Raw genomic sequence first — 19,659 nt, forward strand, 5'->3', positions numbered from 1 at the left:
CAAATGACTTTAAAACATGTAAACAATGTCCAGTCTCGCTCATAATACGAGGAAATGAAGAGGACCATGAAATGCCACTTCTTGCTTAGCAGACTGGCGGAAATCTCCACGTCTGGTCACAATCTGTAGGTGAGACTTTGGGTTAACGGGGGCTGCCATATACTACTGCTGAAAACACAAAGGATAGTCTTTGGCGGGGAATGTGGCAATATCTTGGCAAGTCACGTATGCATGTACCCTTCTACCAGCCATCCTACATCTAGGATTCTCGTCCAAAGATCCCCTGGAAAAATATGAAAAGAATTCTAGCCCCGCCAGCAGGCAGCCTGGGCACCCAGAACTGATCTTTACAGGACTGAGGAGCCATGCCGCCCTCCGTGGAGGCGCCAGCTGTGTTCAGCCTATGGGCCCAGAAGCAAGTGCTTTACACATGCACGATTTTATCAAGGAGATTATGGAGACCTTGGAGGCCATCCATGCATGTTAAAAACTTTTGCATTCAAAAGTGTTAATAAAAGTTTATATATTGAATAAGCAATGTCCTAGGCATTGCACTAAATGCCTGTGTATTATCTTATTTAATCCCCACTTGGAGTTAGGATGAAACAGAGGCTCAGACCACAAGGCGCTCCTCTGATTGCCTACACGACCTACAGAAGTGTCTTCACTTGGTTCCAAATCCACTGTGCAATCCAGAGCCAGAGGCACAACAGAGTCTAATTATGGAATAACAACCTCATGACCAGGCTCCAGCACAGCCTTTGAAATTCAGTATAACACCTCTAGGCACAAAAATAAAAGATGCTCCCCCCATAAAGGCTCAGCAGAGTTAGTCACATGTAAATATACGAATCTCCTGGTTGAAATGTGAATGGAAAAGTACTCGTCGTGTGCAGTTCCCGGGAGAGGAGGCACAGACGGGCTCAGGAATGGCCCTATCTGCGACTCAGGGCACTGGGTACTAGGATCCTGTTGAGGTGCGCTGCCTCTTTCCAGAGACCCCAGTGTGGGATACATGTGGCCAAAGAAGATCCAATTTGAAAAAGAAACTAAACTGGGTGTTGGGAAACCTTGTGAGAGTCGGTAACCAAAGGAGGCCTGCGTGGTCCTGGCGGAGTGGGAAGGTGTGAGGGGCAGACAGTGGAACAGGCCCAGGAAGAGGTCAGGAAGCAGAGGCGGGAGTCGGGAGCAAAGCTGGGCAGAGGCCTACAATGTCCTCTAAACTGCTGGAGAGAACTGGGCTTGAAAAGGGAGGGGACAGGGAATCAGCATAGGGAGACAGAGGCACAGGCTGGCCTCCCCTTCCCATGATTCTTGATGCCCTTCCCTTGGGCCCAGGGCCCAGACACCGGCTCTGACTCAGCGGATGAAATGCAACCCCATGGCTCATTAATTAGGAAGCCTGTAATTAGCCTGTCTCAGAAACCAGGAGCCTCCAGAGAGAGCCCCTCTCACCTGCCTTCCTCCCTCCCGCCCAAAAGATGACATCAAGCTGGGGAGGTCCGGCTCCTGGGACTGAGGAGGGGAAAGCAGAGTGTGAGCAATAGGGGGAATGAAATACCAGGCACGCGTGCATGCATGCGACAGCCTCGGCGAATTGACCTTCAGTCATGAGATGATGGAAATGATGCTAAGTGGTCTAAACACTAAATGTTTCCTCTACTGAAGAAACCCCAGGGCAGGCTTGGGCGTGGCCCAGGTGGGTCTACAACACCCACAAAGCTGCGAGCCCCTGCAACTAAGTGTGAGAGGGAAACCGCTTCTGTGGCCAGAATGTGGTTGGCACTCGGTGTGACTCGGCAGTACTGCTTAGACGGCTGCTTTTAGCTGCCTCCCTCACGGATTCCCTGCAGCTCCTTTAGCACTTTTCTCTTCAACCTTGGATTTTTCCACCTTGGAAAAATCTGTTCCAAAGCTTAGTCTCCTTTCCTCCTGGCTTCATACCACTGTGATTATTTGAAATTATCGGCTGCCAATTATTTGGCCCACTTTCCCAGCCAAAAGTGGGCTCTGTTCCTTCTCTGACCTTGGACAGGCTTGTGGCTGCTTCAACCTATAAAGCATGGCAACACTGACCTTCTGTGATTTCTGAGGCTATCATAAAATGCCACGTCACTCTGCCCTTGTTTTCTGGAGACTGACTCTTCATCGAAGCCCTGAGCAGCCATTCAATGGCTTCAAGAGTGAATCCAGGCTGGGCACAGTGGCTCATGCCTGTAATCCCAACACTTTGTGAGGTCAAGACAGGTGGATCACCTGAGGTCAGGAGTTCGAGACCAGCCTGTCCAACATGGTGAAACCCCATCTCTACTAAAAATACAAAAATTAGCTGGGTGAGGTGGTGGGTGCCTAATCCCAGCTACTCGGGAGACCGAGACAGGAGAATTGCTTGAACCCAGGAGGCGGAGGTTACAGTGAGCTGAGATCTCGCCACTGCACTCCAGCAAGACCCTGTCTCAAAAAAAAAAAAAAGATTGAATCCACCTCACAGGAAAGCAGACAGTCCAGGCAAGAGCGCCCCAACTGAGCTGAGCCTTCGGGCAACTCCCGCCCAAGTGCCCAGGCATGTGAGTGAAGAAGGCCCAGGTGATTTCAGCTTGTAGCCCTCCCTTCCTTCCTGTGGAAGCCCCAGACATTGTGGAACAGATAAAAGGTGTTCATTGTGACCTTCAGAACCTGTGAGCATAATAAAATGGCGGTGGGTTGATGCCACTGCATTTTGAGTGGTTTGTTACACAGCAACAGTAACGGAAACAACCACAAAATCCTAGATAATTGCTACAACAGGGCTGGGGAAGGACGGAGAAACCAGGAGGCAAAGCCAGGATCCTCCTTAGCCAAGAGGGACTGCAAATGCCCCTGTGCTGACAATTCGTACCCTTCACTGCTACTGGGCCCGGGCAGGCAGGCAGAGGACACACCAACTTGACTGGTCATTTACCCAAGACCCAGGGTTGGGCCCATGGTGGGTCCTGGGGACATAGTGACCAAAAGGACCACTCTCTAGTAGGACAGAAAGAGAGGGAAACACGTGAATAAAGCATGTCTAGGGCTCCACATTGACCTGAAGGAGGAGGAGGAGGAGGTTAGTTTTGCTAAGGTTAGGGGTGGGGGCAGGAAAGATGAGACTCAGGTTCTGATTATCAGAAGATATTTCAGTGGGCCAGGTGTGGTGGCTCATGCCTGTAATCCCACTTTGGGAGGCCAAAGTGAGAGGATCGTTTGAGCCCAGGAGTTCAAGACCAGCATGGGTAACGTAATTAGCTGGGCATGGTGGCACACGTCTGTAGTCCCAGCTATTCAGGAGGCTGAGGTGGGAGGATCGCTTGAGCCCAGGAGGTGAAGGCTGCAGTGAGCTGTGTTTGTGCCACTGCCCTCTAGCCTGGGAAACAGAGTGAGATCCTGTCTAAAAGAAAAGAAAAGATCTCAGTGGATTTGTAGGGGTGAGGGGTGCTTAGCTTTACGGCATTTATTTCCCTTCCTACTATCATCCTGGGTTCCTTTCAAGGCACTACCCTTTCTCCATTGCATTCACTCTGAAGGAGCTTTATTCAGACACTTGAGGATGGGCATCATCCAACCTAATCCAAAAAGCCAGTCCCTCCCTGGAGTAAGCATCTGAGCAGAGGGATCAGGAGGAAGGCACCTGCCTCGGCCTCCCAAAGTATTGGGATTACAGGTGTGAGCCAACGTGCTGGGCAGGAAATCCTTTTTAAAACATTCTAAGGAACCCAGCTTGTTTGGAGGAGAATAAAGATATGGATTAATCTTAAATATTGCTTAAACTACTGAAATAATAGAAATAAGATTTAAAAATAATCCATTTTAAGACAAGAAAGAAGGAAAAAGAAGTGAAAGGGTGTCCTAGTAAATGGAAAACAGAAGCAATGAAGCCGGAAGTTTGAGACCAGCCTGGGCAACATATGAGAACGTGTCGCTACAAAAAAATTTTTTAAAAATTAGCTGGTGGCAGGCTGGGTGCAGTGGTTCACACCTGTAATCCCAGCACTTTGGGACGCCAAGGCGGGCAGATCGTGACGTCAGAAGATTGAGACCATCCTGGCTAACATGATGAAACCCTGTTTCTACTAAAAATTCAAAAAATTAGCTGGGCATGGTGGTGGGCGCCTGTAGTCCCAGCTACTCAAGAGGCTGGGGCAGGAGAATGGCATGAACCCGGGAGGCGGAGCTTGCAGTGAGCCGAGATCGTGCCAGTGCACTCCAGCCTGGGTGACAGAGCGAGACTCCGTCTCAAAAAACAAACAAACAAAAGAATTAGCTGGTGACCAGGGGCGGTGGCTAATGCACTTTGGGAAGCTGAGGTGGGCAGATCACAAGGTCAGGAGTTCGAGACCAGCTTGGCCAATATGGAGAAACCCCATCTCTACTAAAACTACAAAAATTAGCCAGGGCCGGGCGCGGTGGCTCATGCCTGTAATCCCAGCACTTTGGGAGGCTGTGGCGGGCAGATCACGAGGTCAGGAGATCGAGACCATCCTGGCTAACATGGTGAAACCCCGTCTCTACTAAAAATACAAAAAATTAGGCAGGCGTGGTGGCGGGCGCCTGTAGTCCCAGCTACTTGGGAGGCTGAGGCAGGAGAATCGCTTGAACCTGGGAGGTGGAGGTTGCAGTGAGCCGAGATCATGCCACTGTGCTCCAGCCTGGGCAACAGAGCGAGACTCTGTCTCAAAAAAAAAAGTAGCTGGCATAGGCCAGGTGTGGTGGCTCATGCTTGTAATCCCAGCACTTTGGGAGGCTGAGGTGGGTAGATCACCTGACATCAGGAATTCAGTCTGACCAATATAGAGATACAAAATTAGCCAGGCGTGGTTGGCGCATGCCTGTAATCCCAGCTACTCGGGAGGCCGAGGCAGGAGAATCGTTTGAACCCGGGAGGCAGAGGTTGCGGTGAGCCGAGATCGTGCCATTACACTCCAGCCTGGGCAACAAGAGAAAAGTCCGTCTCAATAATAATAATAGTAATAATAATAATAATAACAACAACAACAACAAGCTGGCAGGGTGGGTTGGGCTTGTAGTCCCAGCTACTTGGGAATCTGAGGTAGGAGGATAGTTTGATGACCGCGCCACTGCACTCTAGCCTGAGTGACAGAGCTAGACCCTGTCTCAACAATAACAAAAAGAAAACAGAAGCTAAATGTTTGCAAATGAATCCAAGTACATGGGCAACCACCATCAATGTTAACAGATTAAATTTACCTTGTTAAAAAAGGAGCTCTCAGGTTGAATAAAAAATAAAATATTTGCCGGGCATGGTGGCTTATACGTGTAATTCCAGCACTTCGAGAGGCCAACACCAGATAATTCCTTGAGGCTAGGAATTTGAGACTAGCCTGAGCAACATAATAAGATCCCATCTCCACAAAAACATAAAAAATAAAAATTAGCTGGTCGTGGTGGTTGGTACCTATAGTCCCAGCTACTAGGGAGGCTGAGGCAAGAGGATCAGTTGAACCCAGGAGTTTGAGGCTGCACTCCAGCCTGGGCAACAGAGCAAGACCCTGTCTCTAAAATACACACATGCCTGTAATCCCAGCACTTTAGGAGCCATGGTGGGTGGATCACTTAAGGTCAGGAGTTCAAGACCAGCCTGGCCAACATGGTGAACATGGCCATCTCTACTAAAAAATACAAAAAAAAAAAAAAAAAAAAAGAAAAGAAAGAAGATAAAATGTAATAAAGGTGTAAATCAATGATACAAACCCTATAGAGATTCAACACAACCAGAAGTTGGTTCTTTAAAAAATCACATAAAAGGAACCAGGCACAGTGGCTCACGCCTGTAATTCCAGAACTTTGGGAGGCTGAGACAGGTGGATCATATGAGGTCAGGAGTTCAAGACCGACCTAGCCAACATGGTGAAACCCCATCTCTACTAAAAATAAAAAAATTAGCCGGGCAGTAGTGGCACGTGCTTGCAGTCCCAGTTATTCAGGACGCTGAAGCAGAAGAATCGCTTGAACCCAGGAGGTGGAGGTTGCGTGAGCTGAGACAGCACCACTGCACTCCAGTCTGGGCAACAAAGTGAGACCCTGTCTCAAAAGAAAAAAAAAAGTCACATAAAAAGCACCAACAGAGAAGACCCGGCAGCACTGCCTGGAATTGGCGTACCTTTGGGGGCTGAGGACAACGGTGTGGCACTCAGGGGGTGTAGACAAAAGTGAGAGTTAGCAGGGCCAGACCTGCAGGCCTCTTGGACATGTCTGGGCATTGTCCAGAGGGTAGTGGAAAGCCACAGACTGGTTTTGAGCAGGAAGTGGCATGGTCAGTCAGGGAGGCAGAATGGGAAGGCTCTGAAGATAACCTGGGGCGGAGCCCAGGCATGTGAAGCAGGCCAAGGCGCTGGGAGGCCAGGAGCAGGCTGGGGCAGGGAGCTTGGGAACCCGGGGTAATAGGCTTCTTGCTCAGTACCTCTGCCTGGCTTAGCTGTGTGGTCCTGGGCCACGGGGTCTCTCTGTGCTACAGGGTCCTCACAGGTGAAGTGACCTGCACAAGTCTACAAATACTTTCCAGCCTGGGGCCAGGGGCAAATACCCGCTGACTGACTCAGCAGCCAGTCCCGTCCCTCCTCTTCCTCACCAACAGCACCACATTTTGTCAGGGGCCTATGAGCACACCTAGTCTTAGGGGTGAGCCTTGGCTGGCCCAACCCAAAGAAGGCAGCGGGCTGGTGGTGCTTGCCCTGCCTGGAGGGATTTAGGGGTGGGGGCTCTGGGCAGGTTTCTCCTCCCTAAGAACAGAGAGGCTCAGAAGAGGGAACCCATTTTGTGGCTGTCCCCTTGCCACGAGGAAGGACACTCAGACATGTGGAGGGTACCAGACAGGAGTGAGGAAGTCCCAGATGCCATCCCTGAACTTCCAGCCACCTCCCAACTTGAATCATAGTAAATTACAAAGGTTCTTGGGGTTTAGTCACTGCTATTTTGTTTAGTTTATATTTTATTTTATTTTTTTTATAAGACAGGGTCTGACTGTGTCACCCAGGCTGAAGTGTAGTGGCATGATCATAACTCATTTCAGCTTCTGGTTCCTGGGCTCCAGCGATCATCCTGCCTCTGCCTTGCGAGTAGTTGGGACCACAAGCATGCACCCCCATGCCCAATCTTTTTTTTTCCCCCTCTTCAAAGATGGGTTCTGGATGTGTCACCCAGCCTGGAGTGCAGTGGTTATTCACAGGCAGGATCCCACAACTGATTAGCACAGGAGTTTTCACCTGCTCCATTTCCGATCTGAGTGGGTTCACCCCTCCTTAGGCAACCTGGTGGTCCCCTTGCACCCGAGAGGCCACCATGCTGATGCTGAACTTAGTGTGGACGCCAGCTAGGCATAGCCCACTACAGCACAGGCAGGAGTGCAGTAGCATGATCATGGCTCACTGCAGCCTCTGCCTCCTGGGCTCAAGCATCCTCCTGCCTCAGCCTCGGGAGTAGCTGGGATTCCAGCACCTGGCTCTGCTAAGGTTTTGAGGCAGTAGCGTGGTGAAGGGCACAGACCCTGGAGCCTGAGTTTGAATCCCAGATCTGCTGTTTATTACCTGTGCGTCCTTGGGCAAGTTATTCAACCTCTCTGTCCCTCAGTTCCTGTCTGCAAATAGAGATAAAAATACTTCCTCCTTCACAGGGTTTATGTGATTCAAGGAGGAAAATAAATGTAAAAGGCTTAAAACAGTGCTGGCACACACTTCGATTTTTTTTTTTCTCGAGATGGAGTTTCATTCTTGTTGCCCAGGCTGGAGTGCAGTGGCGCAAACTTGGCTCACTGCAACCACCGCCTCCCCGGCTCAAGCGATTCTCCTGCCTCAGCCTCCCGAGTAGCTGGGATTGCAGGCGCCCGCCACCACTGCCGGCTAATTTTTGTATTTTTAGTAGAGACGGGGTTTCACCATGTTGGCCAGGCTGGTCTTGAACTCCTGAGCTCAGGTGATCCACCCCGGCCTGCCAAAGTGCTGGGATTACAGGCGTGAACCACCGCGCCCGGCCCCACGCTCCGTGTTTTTATTGCCTGTGGTTTAGCATGTTTATAGCCCGCGCGTCCTGTATGACGTCCTTACCACACACACAAGCGCGCACACGCACACACACAGTTGGGTTCTCTCTTCCACATCCCTGCACAAACTGTTGATCCCGCCAGGTATGTCCTTCCCGTCTCCTTTTCCGGGGAATTTCAGTCCCCAGTCCACAAGCAACAAGTACATCCCGGGGAAGCCTTCCCTGCGCGGCGGCCTAGCCTTCCCACTCGCCCCAGAAACCCTCCGCCGGACCGCGCGCCCCAGGTTGGAGAGGTGAGGTGCGGTCTCTCTGGACGGAGGTGGAACCCTCAATTGGCGGCCTAGGGCGAGGCTCACACGTGGCCCCCCGGACCGCCACGCGCCTGGCAGCGCGGCCTCTCTGCGCGCGTTTCCTCCACCGGCGAGCGGTACCGCTGAGCCTGGGGCCTGGGGCCTGGGGTCTGGGGCTCAGACGGGGCCCTGTCAGGCAGGCAGAAGGGCGAGCGTGGAAGCCGGGGCCGCCTCCGCCGCAGCCCCCTCCGCTGCCGCCTGGATCGGCCGCTTCCCCCGCCCGGCCGCCCGGCTGATGGCGCTAAGTGATTCCGGGCGCCGCGCTCCGGGGTGGCGCCGACCAGCGGGGCCCTGGGGGCCCGCCGGAGCCGCACTCATGTCGCTCTTAGCAGTCTGTGCACAGCGCGCCTCATTAGGGGCCGCCAGGCCGAGGGGGGCGTGCGCGCAGCGCTGCGCCTCTCAATTTGTGCTCGACCCTGGCCCCCGAGCTTCCGCGCCCTCGGGTCCCCGAGGCCCGCGCTGTTTCCTGTCTCTCCTGGTGACTTCACTCTTCATCTCAGCACCCGCGGGTGTCTGGCTGCGTGGGGGCTGGGAATGCGGACAGGCCTAGCTCTTCCCTAAGTCTAGCAAAGGGAACGTCTCTGGGACCCCAGGGCCGCAGTCATTGTCCCCAGCGGGTGCGGCAGGCCAGGTCACTTGGAACCTGGAGCTGGGGTTGAGCGTCTCTAGATGCGAATCTACACGTCTTGCTGCCGTACAGGTTTTCCATATAGAAACGAGTTTGTCAAAAATATTTTTCCTCGTTTATTTTGCCTTTTACTTAGGTTATTTTTCCAAGTAAGAATTTTTATTGTCTTTTCATTTCTGATTTCTTTTAAGCTTAATGTAATCCCCTTTAGAGATATGATAAATATTGAGACCTGGCTTCCCGCATCCCCTCCCCGCCCCCCGCCCCCTGGCCCCCGTCAGCTATTTTTTTTGTTTTGTTTTGTTTTTTGAGACAGAGTCTCACTCTGTCGCCCAGGCTGGAGTGCAGTGGCGCAATCTCGGCTCACTGCAACCTCTGCCTCCCAGGTTCAAGTGATTCTCCTGCCTCAACCTCCCAAGCAGCTGAGACTACAGGCGCCCGCCACCATGCTCAGCTCATTTTTTTTGTATTTTTGGTAGAGACAGGGTTTCACCATGTTGGCCAGGATGGTCTTGAACTCCTGACCTCGTGATCTGCCCGCCTCGGCCTCCCAAAGTGCTGGTATTACAGGCGTGAGCCACTGCGCCCGTCTTGTCAGCTGATTTTATTCTATTTAGCTCTTCAGTCCAGCTGAGATGTGCTTTGGTCTGCAAAGAGCTGAAGGTAGTGTCTGTAAAGAGCAGAAGGCCTCCTCCGCCCTCCTTTTTCACTTGGCCCTACAGTGGATCCATTTTAGTTCCATACCTGCCCCCCTCAGGCCCAGCATTTTTCTCAGAGGTTTCTCATCCCTACTCAATGTATCCTTTTTGATTCAGTTCAGTAAGCAGGTCTTGGGCTTCTACATCTTTGGTTCGCTCTTGTTCCCCTCTTCATAGTTTACAGAGCATTTGTGTGGGTTCTCAAAAATACTACTGGAGGCCAGGCACAGTGGCTCACACCTGTAATCCCAGCACTTGGGAGGCGGAGGGAGGCGGATCACTTGAGGTCAGGAGTTCCAGACCAGCCTGACCAACATGGTAAAACCCCATTTCTACTAAAAACACAAAAATTAGCCAAGTATGGTGGTGAGCGCCTGTAATCCCAGCTACTAGGGAGGCTGAGGCACGAGAATCACTTGAACCTGGGAGGCAGACGTTGCAGTGAGCCAACAGGTGAAAAGACAGAAAGCTGGATTTACTGCTACCAGCAGTGTTCATTTGAAAATGAGGCCAGATAGGCACGGTGGCTCATGCCTGTAATCCCGGCACTTTGGGAGGTCAAGGTGGGCACATCACTTGGGTTCAGGAGTTTGAGACCAGTCTAGGGAAAGTGGTGAAATCTTGTCTCCACAAAAACAAAAATTAGCTGGGCATGGTGCTGTGGTCCCAGCTACTCGGGAGACTGAGGTGGGAGGATCACTTAAGCCCCGGAGGTAGAGGTTGCAGTGAGCCACGATCGCACCACTGCACTCCAGCCTGGGTGACAGAGCAAGACTCTGTCTCAAAAAAAAAAAAAAAAAAAGAACATGAAGTCAATGGCTGGGCACAGTGGCTCACGCCTGTAATCCCAGCACTTTGGGAGGCCAAGGTGGGAGGATTACTTGGGACCAGGAGTTTGAGACTAGTCTGGGCTGGGCAACACAGTGAGACCCTCATCTCTACAAAAAAAATTTAAAAAGGAAAAAAGATAGAAAGAAAATGAGGCCATGCCCTCTCTGGCAGTAGTAGAGATGTTCTGTGGTACATACAGCAGGGGAATAAGAAACAGAAGGTGTGGGCGGGGCAGATGCTCTGCTAAGATTAGTTAACTGTTACTTCTTCTCAGAAAAGGTGGTCTAATGGTAAGGAAGTACTTTATAGAACATGCTGACATTTGGGGTTTAATCTGGAAGCCTGCAACGTTTTATTATGTAAGGATTGCAGAAATCTTAACCCTTTATAGCACCCTCATCTGATTCCCTTAAGACCTCAGTGGGACAGGAAGTGGAGTTAGTACTTCAAGTAAATAACCTTGGGAACAGGTGTGACTTGCCCTGGGTCACACAGAACTCACCGGAGAGCTGAAGCTGATACTCAGAGCTTCCCTTCCTTCTTTCCATGATTTATTGAATACCCTCTACCTGGAGTGGGGTTACTCTACTGAGCATGAAAGGTAGAGTCCTTCCTTTCTGCCCTGGTGTTTCATTTTAAAGGGGTTACAGGCATACACACACAAAAAGACAGACACACACAAAAAATGAATTGTGAATTGCAGTAGGTGCTATGAAATTCATCAACATAGTCCCAGACAGAAGATAAAAGAGATGGGGGATGCTCTAGATAGGGCAATCAGGGGAGCCTCCTCTTAAGAGATGCCATTGAAGCCAATCAAATGAATCCTGGGGAGGGTGCGGGTAGAGAAATCTTCCAGGACACGGAAACAGCAGGATCTCAGATCCCAAAGCAGCAGTTGGAGTTGAGATTGATTTCAGAGGTAGAACTAAGCAAGAGTGAGGGAAAGAAGGCCCAGGGTGAGTCTCAGGTTCTGGGAGGAGCAGCTGGTTAGATGGTGGTGTGATCTCAGAGGTGGGAACCCTGGAAGAGAGCAGGGAAACAGCTGAGAATCTGGAGTTGCGTGTTGACCTCGTTAAGTTGGAGAAGTCTATTGGATATCCAAGGGGAGGTGTCACCGGGCAGTTGTAACTATAAGTCTGGCGCTTTGGGGAGAGGCCCAGGATGGAAATATCAATTTGTGAATTATTAGCTTGTAGTAAGTATATAAAATTGTGGGATCACCCAGGAAGAGAAGAGAAGGGACACAGGACTGATTCCTGGGATGCTCCAACATTTAGAAGTCAAGGTCAAAGAGGAAGAGCCAGAAAAGGAGGCTGAGAGAGAACATCCGGTGTAACAGAAGGAAAACCAAGAGAGTGTAGCATCACTGGAACCAAACAAAGTGTGTTTCAGAAAAGGATAAGCGTGGCTGGGCGCGGTGGCTCATGCCTGTAATCCCAGCACTTTCGGAGGCCGAGGCGGGCAGATCACGAGGTCAAGAGATCGAGACCATCCTGGCTAACACAGTGAAACCCCGTCTCTACTAAAAATGCAAAAAATTAGCCGGGCGTGGCGGCGGGCGCCTGTAGTCCCAGCTACTTGGGAGGCTGAGCCAGGAGAATGGCATGAACCTGGGAGGCGGAGCTTGCAGTGAGCGGAGATCGTGCCACTGCACTCCATCCTGGGCAACAGAGCAAGACTCCATCTCTGGGGGAAAAAAAAAGGATAAGTGTTCACCCATGTCAAATGCTGCTAGGAGATCGTGTAAAATAAGGCCATAGACACGACTACCACATTTTTCAGTATGGAGGTAGTTTAAGACCTTGACAACAGGAGTTTTAATGGGCTGGTTTGGGCAGAAGCCCAGGTGGAGGGAGCTGACGAATAAATGTTGATTTCTGGATAAATGGCAGGTGGCGTGAGACCCCATCTCTAAAAACAAAAACAAAAACAAAAAGGGCAGGTGGACCACAAGTGAAAAACCAAGATGATCACTAACTCCAAGGAATACAAAAAGTTGTTCACAGATGAAAGATCATCATAATATACTACATGGCTTAGCTCAGAGGGCATAATTGCAATCTAACTTGTAATACTCATCTGTCATGACATCATCATATCTAGAAAATGGTGGATGAGGGGTATACGTCAGGGGAGCGGGGAGGAACTGGTGAAGGAACTGACTCCTTTCTTTTGAAAGGAAAAATGAATCAGGATCATGAGCTGAGATGTAGGAGATGAAAGGACCGAGAAGATGTAAAAAGTAGGTTGGGAAAGGAAACCTGTAAGGGACATGTAGAAGGGTGTGTGGTGTCTGGGGGTCCGTGTGACATATGGAGTGATGTGCTGGAAATGCTGCCAGTCAGCACAGTATAGAGACATTTCCCAGTCAGTGGAGGTTTCGAGAAGGTAGGTCCAGGGAGAAAGGGGCCTTGGTGTGGGAGGCCAGTCTTAGAATGAAGATCCTGGTAGACAGATCTGGTCAGCACAGAGGTCCTCACCTGTCCCATGGCTTGGGCCCTTCAGTCAGTCTGGCCTCATCCGTTTTCAGTTGTTGACTCAACCCCCTGCAGTGAAGAAGGGGTAAGGTGCTGGGCCAAGGCACCTTAGCCAGGCCTCCAGCCTCCCTCCTCCTCAGCTAGCCTCACAACCCACGGAGTCTCAACGGGGCAAGGGCCTCAGATCAAGCTTGTTTCCAGGCCATGAGTAGAATGAAAATGTCCCTCCTAGACTAATCCAGGAAGCTGCTCTCTCTGGAAATATCTCCTAGCTCTTAACAAGAATAATGGCAGTGGCCAGGCATGGTGGTTTACACCTGTAATCCCAGCACTTTGGGAGGCTGATTAGGGTGGATCACCTGAGGCCAGGAGTTTGAGACCAGCCTGGCCAACATGGTGAAACCCTGTCTCTATTAAAAATACAAAAATTAACTAGGCGTGGAGATGGGTGCCTGTAATCCCAGCTTCTCAGGAGGCTGAGGCAGGAGAATCACTTGAACCCAGGAGGCAGAGGTTGCAGTGAGCCAAGATCGCATCACTGCACTCCAGCCTGGGTGATAACAGCAAAACTCCATCTCAAAAAACAAAACAAAACAAACAAACAAAAAAGAATAACGGCATTAATAATGCAATACTGCTGTTCATCAACTTTACAATGGTGCAGGCACTTTTCTCTTTCCCTCCTTTCCCTTCCCCTCCCCTTCCCTCCCCTCCCCTCCCCTCCCCTTTCTTTCTTGATGGAGTCTCGCTCTGTCACCCAGGCTGGAGTGCAGTGGCATGACCTCGGCTCACTGCAAGCTCTGCCTCCTGGGTCCACGCCATTCTCCTGCCTCAGCCTCCCGAGTACCTGGGACTACAGGCGCCCGCCAACACGCCCGGCTAATTTTTTGTATTTTAGTAGAGACGGGGTTTCACCGTGTTAGCCAGGATGGTCTCGATCTCCTGACCTCGTGATCCGCCCGTCTCGGCCTCCCAAAGTGCTGGGATTACAGGCTTGAGCCACCGCGCCCGGCCGTTTTTTTTTGTATTTTTGGTAGAGACAGAGTTTCACTGTGTTAGCCAGGATGGTCTTGATCTCCTGACCTCGTGATCAGCCCGCCTCGGCCTCCCAAAGTGCTAGGACTACAGGCGTGAGCCACCGTGCCCAGCCAGGTGCAGGCACTTTTCTAAAGCTACCTTTTCTTTTGAAACAGGGTCTCACTCTCACCCAAGCTGGAGTGCAGTGGCTCAGGCATGGCTCACTGCAGCCTGGGCTCTAGCGATTCTCCCACCTCAGCCTCCCAAGTAGCTGGGACCACAGGCATGTGCCACCACACCTGGCCAATTTTTAAATTATCTGTCGTGATGACGTCTCTCTATGTTGCCCAGTCTGGTCTCTCGAACTCCTGGGCTCAAGTGATCCTTCTGCCTTTGCCTCTCAAAGTGCTGGGATTACAGGCGTGAGCCACCGTGCCCAGCCTTAAAGCTATTTTTCTTTTTTCATTTAAAATGTATTTATAGGCCAGGCGCAGTGGCTCACACCTGTAATCCCAGCACTTTGGGAGGCCAAGGCAGGAGGATCACAAGGTCAGGTTTGAGACCAGCCTGGCCAACATGGCGAAACCCCATCTTTACTAAAAATACAAAAAAAAGTAGCCAGGCGTGGTGGTGGGTGCCTGTAATTCCAGCTACTCGGGAGGCCAAGGCAAGAGAATCGCTTTAACCCAGGAGTCGGAGGTTGCAGTGAGCTGAGATCACGCCACTGCACTCCAGTCTGGGCGACAGAACGGGACTTCGAAAAAAAAAATTATTTATTTATTTATTTAAAATTAGAGGTGGGGCCGAGCACAGTGGCTCATGCCTGTAATCCCAGCACTTTAGGAGACCAAGGCCGGTGGATCACTTGAAGCCAGGAGTTTGAGATCAGACTGGCCAATATGTTGAAACCCCATTTCTACTAAAAATACAAAAATTAACCTGGCGTGGTGACGCATGCCTGTAATCCCAGCTACTTGGGAGACGAAGACAGAATTGCTTGAACCCGGGAGGTGGAGGTTGCACTGAGCTGAGGTTGCGCCACTGCACTCCAGCCTGGGTTGACAGAGTAAGACTCTGTCTCAAAAAAAATAAATAAATTAGAGATGCGGTCTTGCTATGTGTTGCCAAGACTGGTCTCGACCTCCTGTCTGGGTCTCTCAAGTAGCTGGGATTACAGGCATGAGCTGCCATGCCTGGCTCTAAAGCTTTTGTATAATAAATTATTTATTTCAGTCCTCACAATGACCCTAGGAGGTGGGTACCACGATTTTCCTTACTTCACACCGGCAGAAAGTAAGGCACAGACAAGTTCAGTGAGCTGCCCAAGCCATGAAGTTTCAAGCAGCAGAGTCCAGACCCTGAGCCGAGCTACCGGGAGCCAGTGTTGCTGCAACAACAACTGCCCAGTGTTGCCTCTCAAAGGGTCCTTGCAGTCCCTGAGGGGTCATTCCTGAAAAGGCCGATGTCATGGCCTGAGTACAGGCGGCCCCTCCTGGGATGCTGGCCTCCTCCCTGCCCTTGGTGGAGACGGGGCTGCTGTGTCCTCTGGAGCTTCCTCACAGCATCCGGCTGCACCCCGGAGAGGAGGCCAAGAGCCTGTGGCAACTGCAAGAGCTGGGGGCTGCGCACAGCTTGAGAGGCAGGGGGTGCCCGGCCTGAGCCCCAGACCAGCAGGGCACTCTGGTGGCCCAGGGAGAGAGGCCATGTCCTCTTTAGACCTGCCACCTTGGGATTAGGGACAAAAAGTGGCTTTCTCAGGCTGGGTCTGTTTAGCTATGCCTCCTCCTGCACCTTCCCCCAGACCCAGAACCCCCGGCCCCTCTCCCACCCCAGGTCTGAGACGGTACCTGCCCTGATTCCCACATACTAAGGTCCTGGCAGGCGTAGGAATTGGGACAAACAGTTGTCAGGTTCCCTGGGGCTCTCTCCACCTTTGAACCTTACTTGGCGTGGAGTTCTTGTTCCCCATAGTAGCTCCCCTGACTCATGTTTCTACCTGGGAGGGGGTGGTAGGTCATGTGCCAAATGTGTCCCCAAGGCCCCGTTTCAGGGCCTGAGTCCCCATTCCCTGCTCTATGGGGGTGCAGGGGTGTCATGTCTTGCACTTTCCCCAGCAGTCTGCCACCCCTCTACCCCGTAAGAACAAGTCCTTCTCATTCTGTGTCCTTTGACTCCACAACCGACCGCAGCTGCCTTGTTCACAAGGCAGGGATTCCTGTTTCTGGTGCAGCCAGTACAAAGCCCCTGTCCTCGCCACTCTGGGCTTGTGCTGTTCTTGGTCCCTTATCTTGTTGTCACAGGGCTAACCCTCCCCACACACCTGGCTGTCCCTTGCCCCACAGCTCCTAGCACCTGGCTGTCCCCTGCCCCACAGCTCCTAGGCCAGGGCCTGTCCCTGCCCCTAACACCCAGCCCCTCGGTTCCTCTTACCCTCTTCTTGGACCCTAAGCCCTTTCTGGGTAACCAGAAAGCTCAGAGACGGTCTCCAGGTGACCCCCAGTCTGTTCCTCTCCCTGAATCCAGAGCATTTCAGTCACAGTAGAGGCAATTGCTGTCATTCCGCGGCCCATGACAGCCTGGCGGCCCGCACCCCTCCCCCATGATCCCCTGCACAGACAGGCCCACGTGTGTCCCTAGATGCCTGAATCACTGCTGACGGCTGGGGACCTGGCCACCGTGGGCTCCTGGGGAGCCACTGGGGAGGGGGCGGTGGCTGCATCTCGCCTCCAGGGGAACACCTGCGGACATAAATAGGCAGCCAGCAGAGGCAGCAGCACAGAGCCACCAAGCAGCGCTGCATACGGGTTCCACCTGTGTGCACCAGGATGCCCGACACCATGCTGCCCGCCTGCTTCCTCGGCCTACTGGCCTTCTCCTCCGCATGCTACTTCCAGAACTGCCCGAGGGGCGGCAAGAGGGCCATGTCCGACCTGGAGCTGAGACAGGTACTTCCCACCGCAGGCCCTCTCAGGGCTGCCACAGCGGGCAGTGCTCACACCCTGGGTCAGCGGCTAGGAAAGAGGGAAGTCATGGGTGGTGGTGGCCTTTAGGGGAAGTGTGGGGGAGGAAGAGAGAGGCATGGCATGGCTGGGCAGAGGAGCCAATGGGGTGGGCCAGAGGAAACCAGGCTTTGGAGGAGGCTGGGAGAGGCTGAAGGGGCTCCTGGTCACTGTCGCCATCCAGACAGGGATGCAGGGAAGTGAGGGATGCTTCCCCAGTGACTGGGCTTGGGGCTGGATCAGGGAGAACGGGGCATCATGGCCTCCCCTGTGCCCATGGCGTTCTTGCATCTGGACTGGCTGGGGCAGCAGAGGCTCCGTCCTACCTGGCATTGGAGGCTTTCCTCATCCAGCCCCAGCCTCCCAGCCACAGGCGCCCAGGCCCCCACACAGAAGATGGCCTCTGGTCTGAGCGCACTTGAGTGGGGCATCCTGTGGGGAAGTTCTGCTGGGAACCTGGCCTAATTCTCTAGTGCTGGACGTTTCCTCCATTTCCAGCAGAGCTGAAGGAAATCCAATCACGATGTGCATGCAATTCTGTGCAGGCTCAATGATGAGCCGTTGAGCAAATGAGACCACACCAAGCTCAGCTAGAAGTCTAATGCGCTATCCATTGCGCCAGAGAACCGACTGTTGAGCAAATTAGAGTGGCCGAGTGGGCAACCCCCGCAGCCTTCCTTCCTCCTGCTAGGCTCCTTTGGGGTCCTGAGACACCTGGGTGTCCGTGCCCTCCTCTAGAGCTCAGGCCCCTGCCACCCACAGGCGACTGAGCAGGGGGTCAGGGCCCCAGCTGAGGCCGTCAAGCTTGGCAGGAGGCAGGGGCAAGGCAAGACAGGAGACAGGAAATGGGAGGAAGGGGCGGGGTTCTCAATGGGCAGGGCCTCTCTGCATGGTGTGGGGAAGCGGGTGGGCCCTGGCTCAAGCTGCAGCAGTGTGAGGAGGAAGGAGGAAGGGTCTCGAGTGGGGGAAGGTGGGGCAGCTGCAAGAGTGGCGCCCACCAGCGATGGCCCCGAGGCTCGAGGAAGGGCTCCCCATGCTGTAGTCCACCGGAGACCGGTCCCTAGCCGAGGGGGAGGACGCTGAGGGCTATCACTGAGAAGTCATTCAAGAAACCAAGGTGCTGAGCGGATTTGGACGCCTCGCCCGTGACTGCGGTCGAGGCCCAGACGGCGCCCCAGTGCGCCTGCAAGCTGCAGCCCCAGTGTCCCGCCCGCACTCAGAGACCGGGACCCCAGCATCCCCGCCTCGCGGGGTTCGCCTCCAACCCCCCAACTCCCGGCTCCTCCTCCTCCCGCTCACCCCGCCCGTCCGTCCCCGCAGTGCCTCCCCTGCGGCCCCGGGGGCAAAGGTCGTTGCTTCGGGCCGAGCATCTGCTGCGCGGACGAGCTGGGCTGCTTTGTGGGCACAGCCGAGGCGCTGCGCTGCCAGGAGGAGAACTACCTGCCGTCGCCCTGCCAGTCCGGCCAGAAGGCGTGCGGGAGCGGGGGCCGCTGCGCCGCCTTCGGCATATGCTGCAACGACGGTGCGCGGCGGGGACGGGCCTGGGGCTTGGGCGGGCGCCCACCGCTTGGGTGGGGGAGCGCGGACCTGCGGCGGGGTGGGGGCGGAGTCAGGCACGGCAGGGAGGGCGTGGGTCTCCGCATCCCGAGCTGCGCCCACCCCAGGGCGCCCGCGCTCACAGGTCCTTCCCGCAGAGAGCTGCACGACGGAGCCCGACTGCCGCGAGGGCTTTCACCGCCGCGCCCGCGCCAGCGACCGGAGCAACGCCACGCAGCTAGACGGGCCGGCCGGGGCCTTGCTGCTGCGGCTGGTGCAGCTGGCCGGGGCGCCCGAGCCCTTCGAGCCCGCCCCGCCCGGCGTCTACTGAGCCCCCCGCCCGCCCTACCGGCGCGCTGTCTGCGCCCGCCCCTACAGCACGGACAATAAACCTCTGAAAATGCACGGCCTCGCGTCTGTCTCAGTCTCTGGCGGGAAGAGGGAAGGGGAGCGAGGTGGGAGCGGGGATCCCCGCCACCATGCCGCCCGGCCAGTCCCCGGACCTGAGGTCGTGGACAGATCCACCCCAGAGAAGCAACAGGTCCCGTAGAGGAAGCGATCTGGGACCCGCAGAGGTGTCGCTAGCCCGAGGGACAGGGCGGATTGGGAGGCAGGGGAGGGGGAGACCAGAGGCCGAGAGTGGCCTTGGAGGGGGGGGGTTGGGTATCCTCCAGCAGAGGGAAAGAAGTGAAGGCAGAGAGGGGAAAGGCCTGGAGGACAAGACAGCAAGAGACCCAGAGACAGAGATAGCAGAATGATGGAGAGAGATGCAGAGACATTGACAGTGACGGAGAGAAGAGTGAGGGAGGCAGAGGAGACGGGCCAAGGGATGACCATTCTGTCCCCATTTTCATCCCAGGAGACAAACCACTCAGGGACCCACCCAGGTCCCGGGATTCCCAGTGCAATGTCTGTTTCACCCAAGGCAGTGCTCGTGTGTGTGGTGGCGGCGGGAACATCACCCCAGACCCAGCGGAGACAGCGCCACCTGCTGTCCGTCCAGTGCACCCACCATTAGGGCCCCTCAGAGTGGGGGACCCCTACAGATAAAGTCCCACACAACCTCAAGCTCACTTGGACAGAAACACAGACAAGAAAATAACTGCT

The 19,659-nt window shown here is 53.8% G+C and overlaps 1 protein-coding gene across 1 annotated transcript; it reads left to right on the forward strand.

Annotated features, from left to right (window-relative positions):
• Positions 1-16,593: 16,593 nt before the first annotated feature.
• On the forward strand, positions 16,594-18,883 carry LOC116418559 (vasopressin-neurophysin 2-copeptin). The gene is made up of 3 exons (XM_031934711.1): positions 16,594-16,962; positions 18,337-18,538; positions 18,711-18,883. Exons 1-3 carry the CDS (start codon positions 16,843-16,845, stop codon positions 18,881-18,883), a joined length of 495 nt encoding a protein of 164 aa, XP_031790571.1. The 5' UTR covers positions 16,594-16,842.
• Positions 18,884-19,659: the final 776 nt, after the last annotated feature.

Source organism: Piliocolobus tephrosceles, chromosome 20 (genome assembly GCF_002776525.5).
Source record: "Piliocolobus tephrosceles isolate RC106 chromosome 20, ASM277652v3, whole genome shotgun sequence".
Classification (NCBI taxonomy): Eukaryota; Metazoa; Chordata; class Mammalia; order Primates; family Cercopithecidae; genus Piliocolobus; species Piliocolobus tephrosceles.

Bases quoted from the DNA above. Each gene is read 5' to 3' on its own strand.
- LOC116418559 (XM_031934711.1), top strand. From the start codon at position 16,843: ATGCCCGACACCATGCTGCCCGCCTGCTTCCTCGGCCTACTGGCCTTC. The intron at 16,963-18,336 runs GTACTTCCCACC...CCGTCCCCGCAG, and splicing joins CCGACCTGGAGCTGAGACAG to TGCCTCCCCTGCGGCCCCGG. The intron at 18,539-18,710 runs GTGCGCGGCGGG...TCCTTCCCGCAG, and splicing joins CGGCATATGCTGCAACGACG to AGAGCTGCACGACGGAGCCC.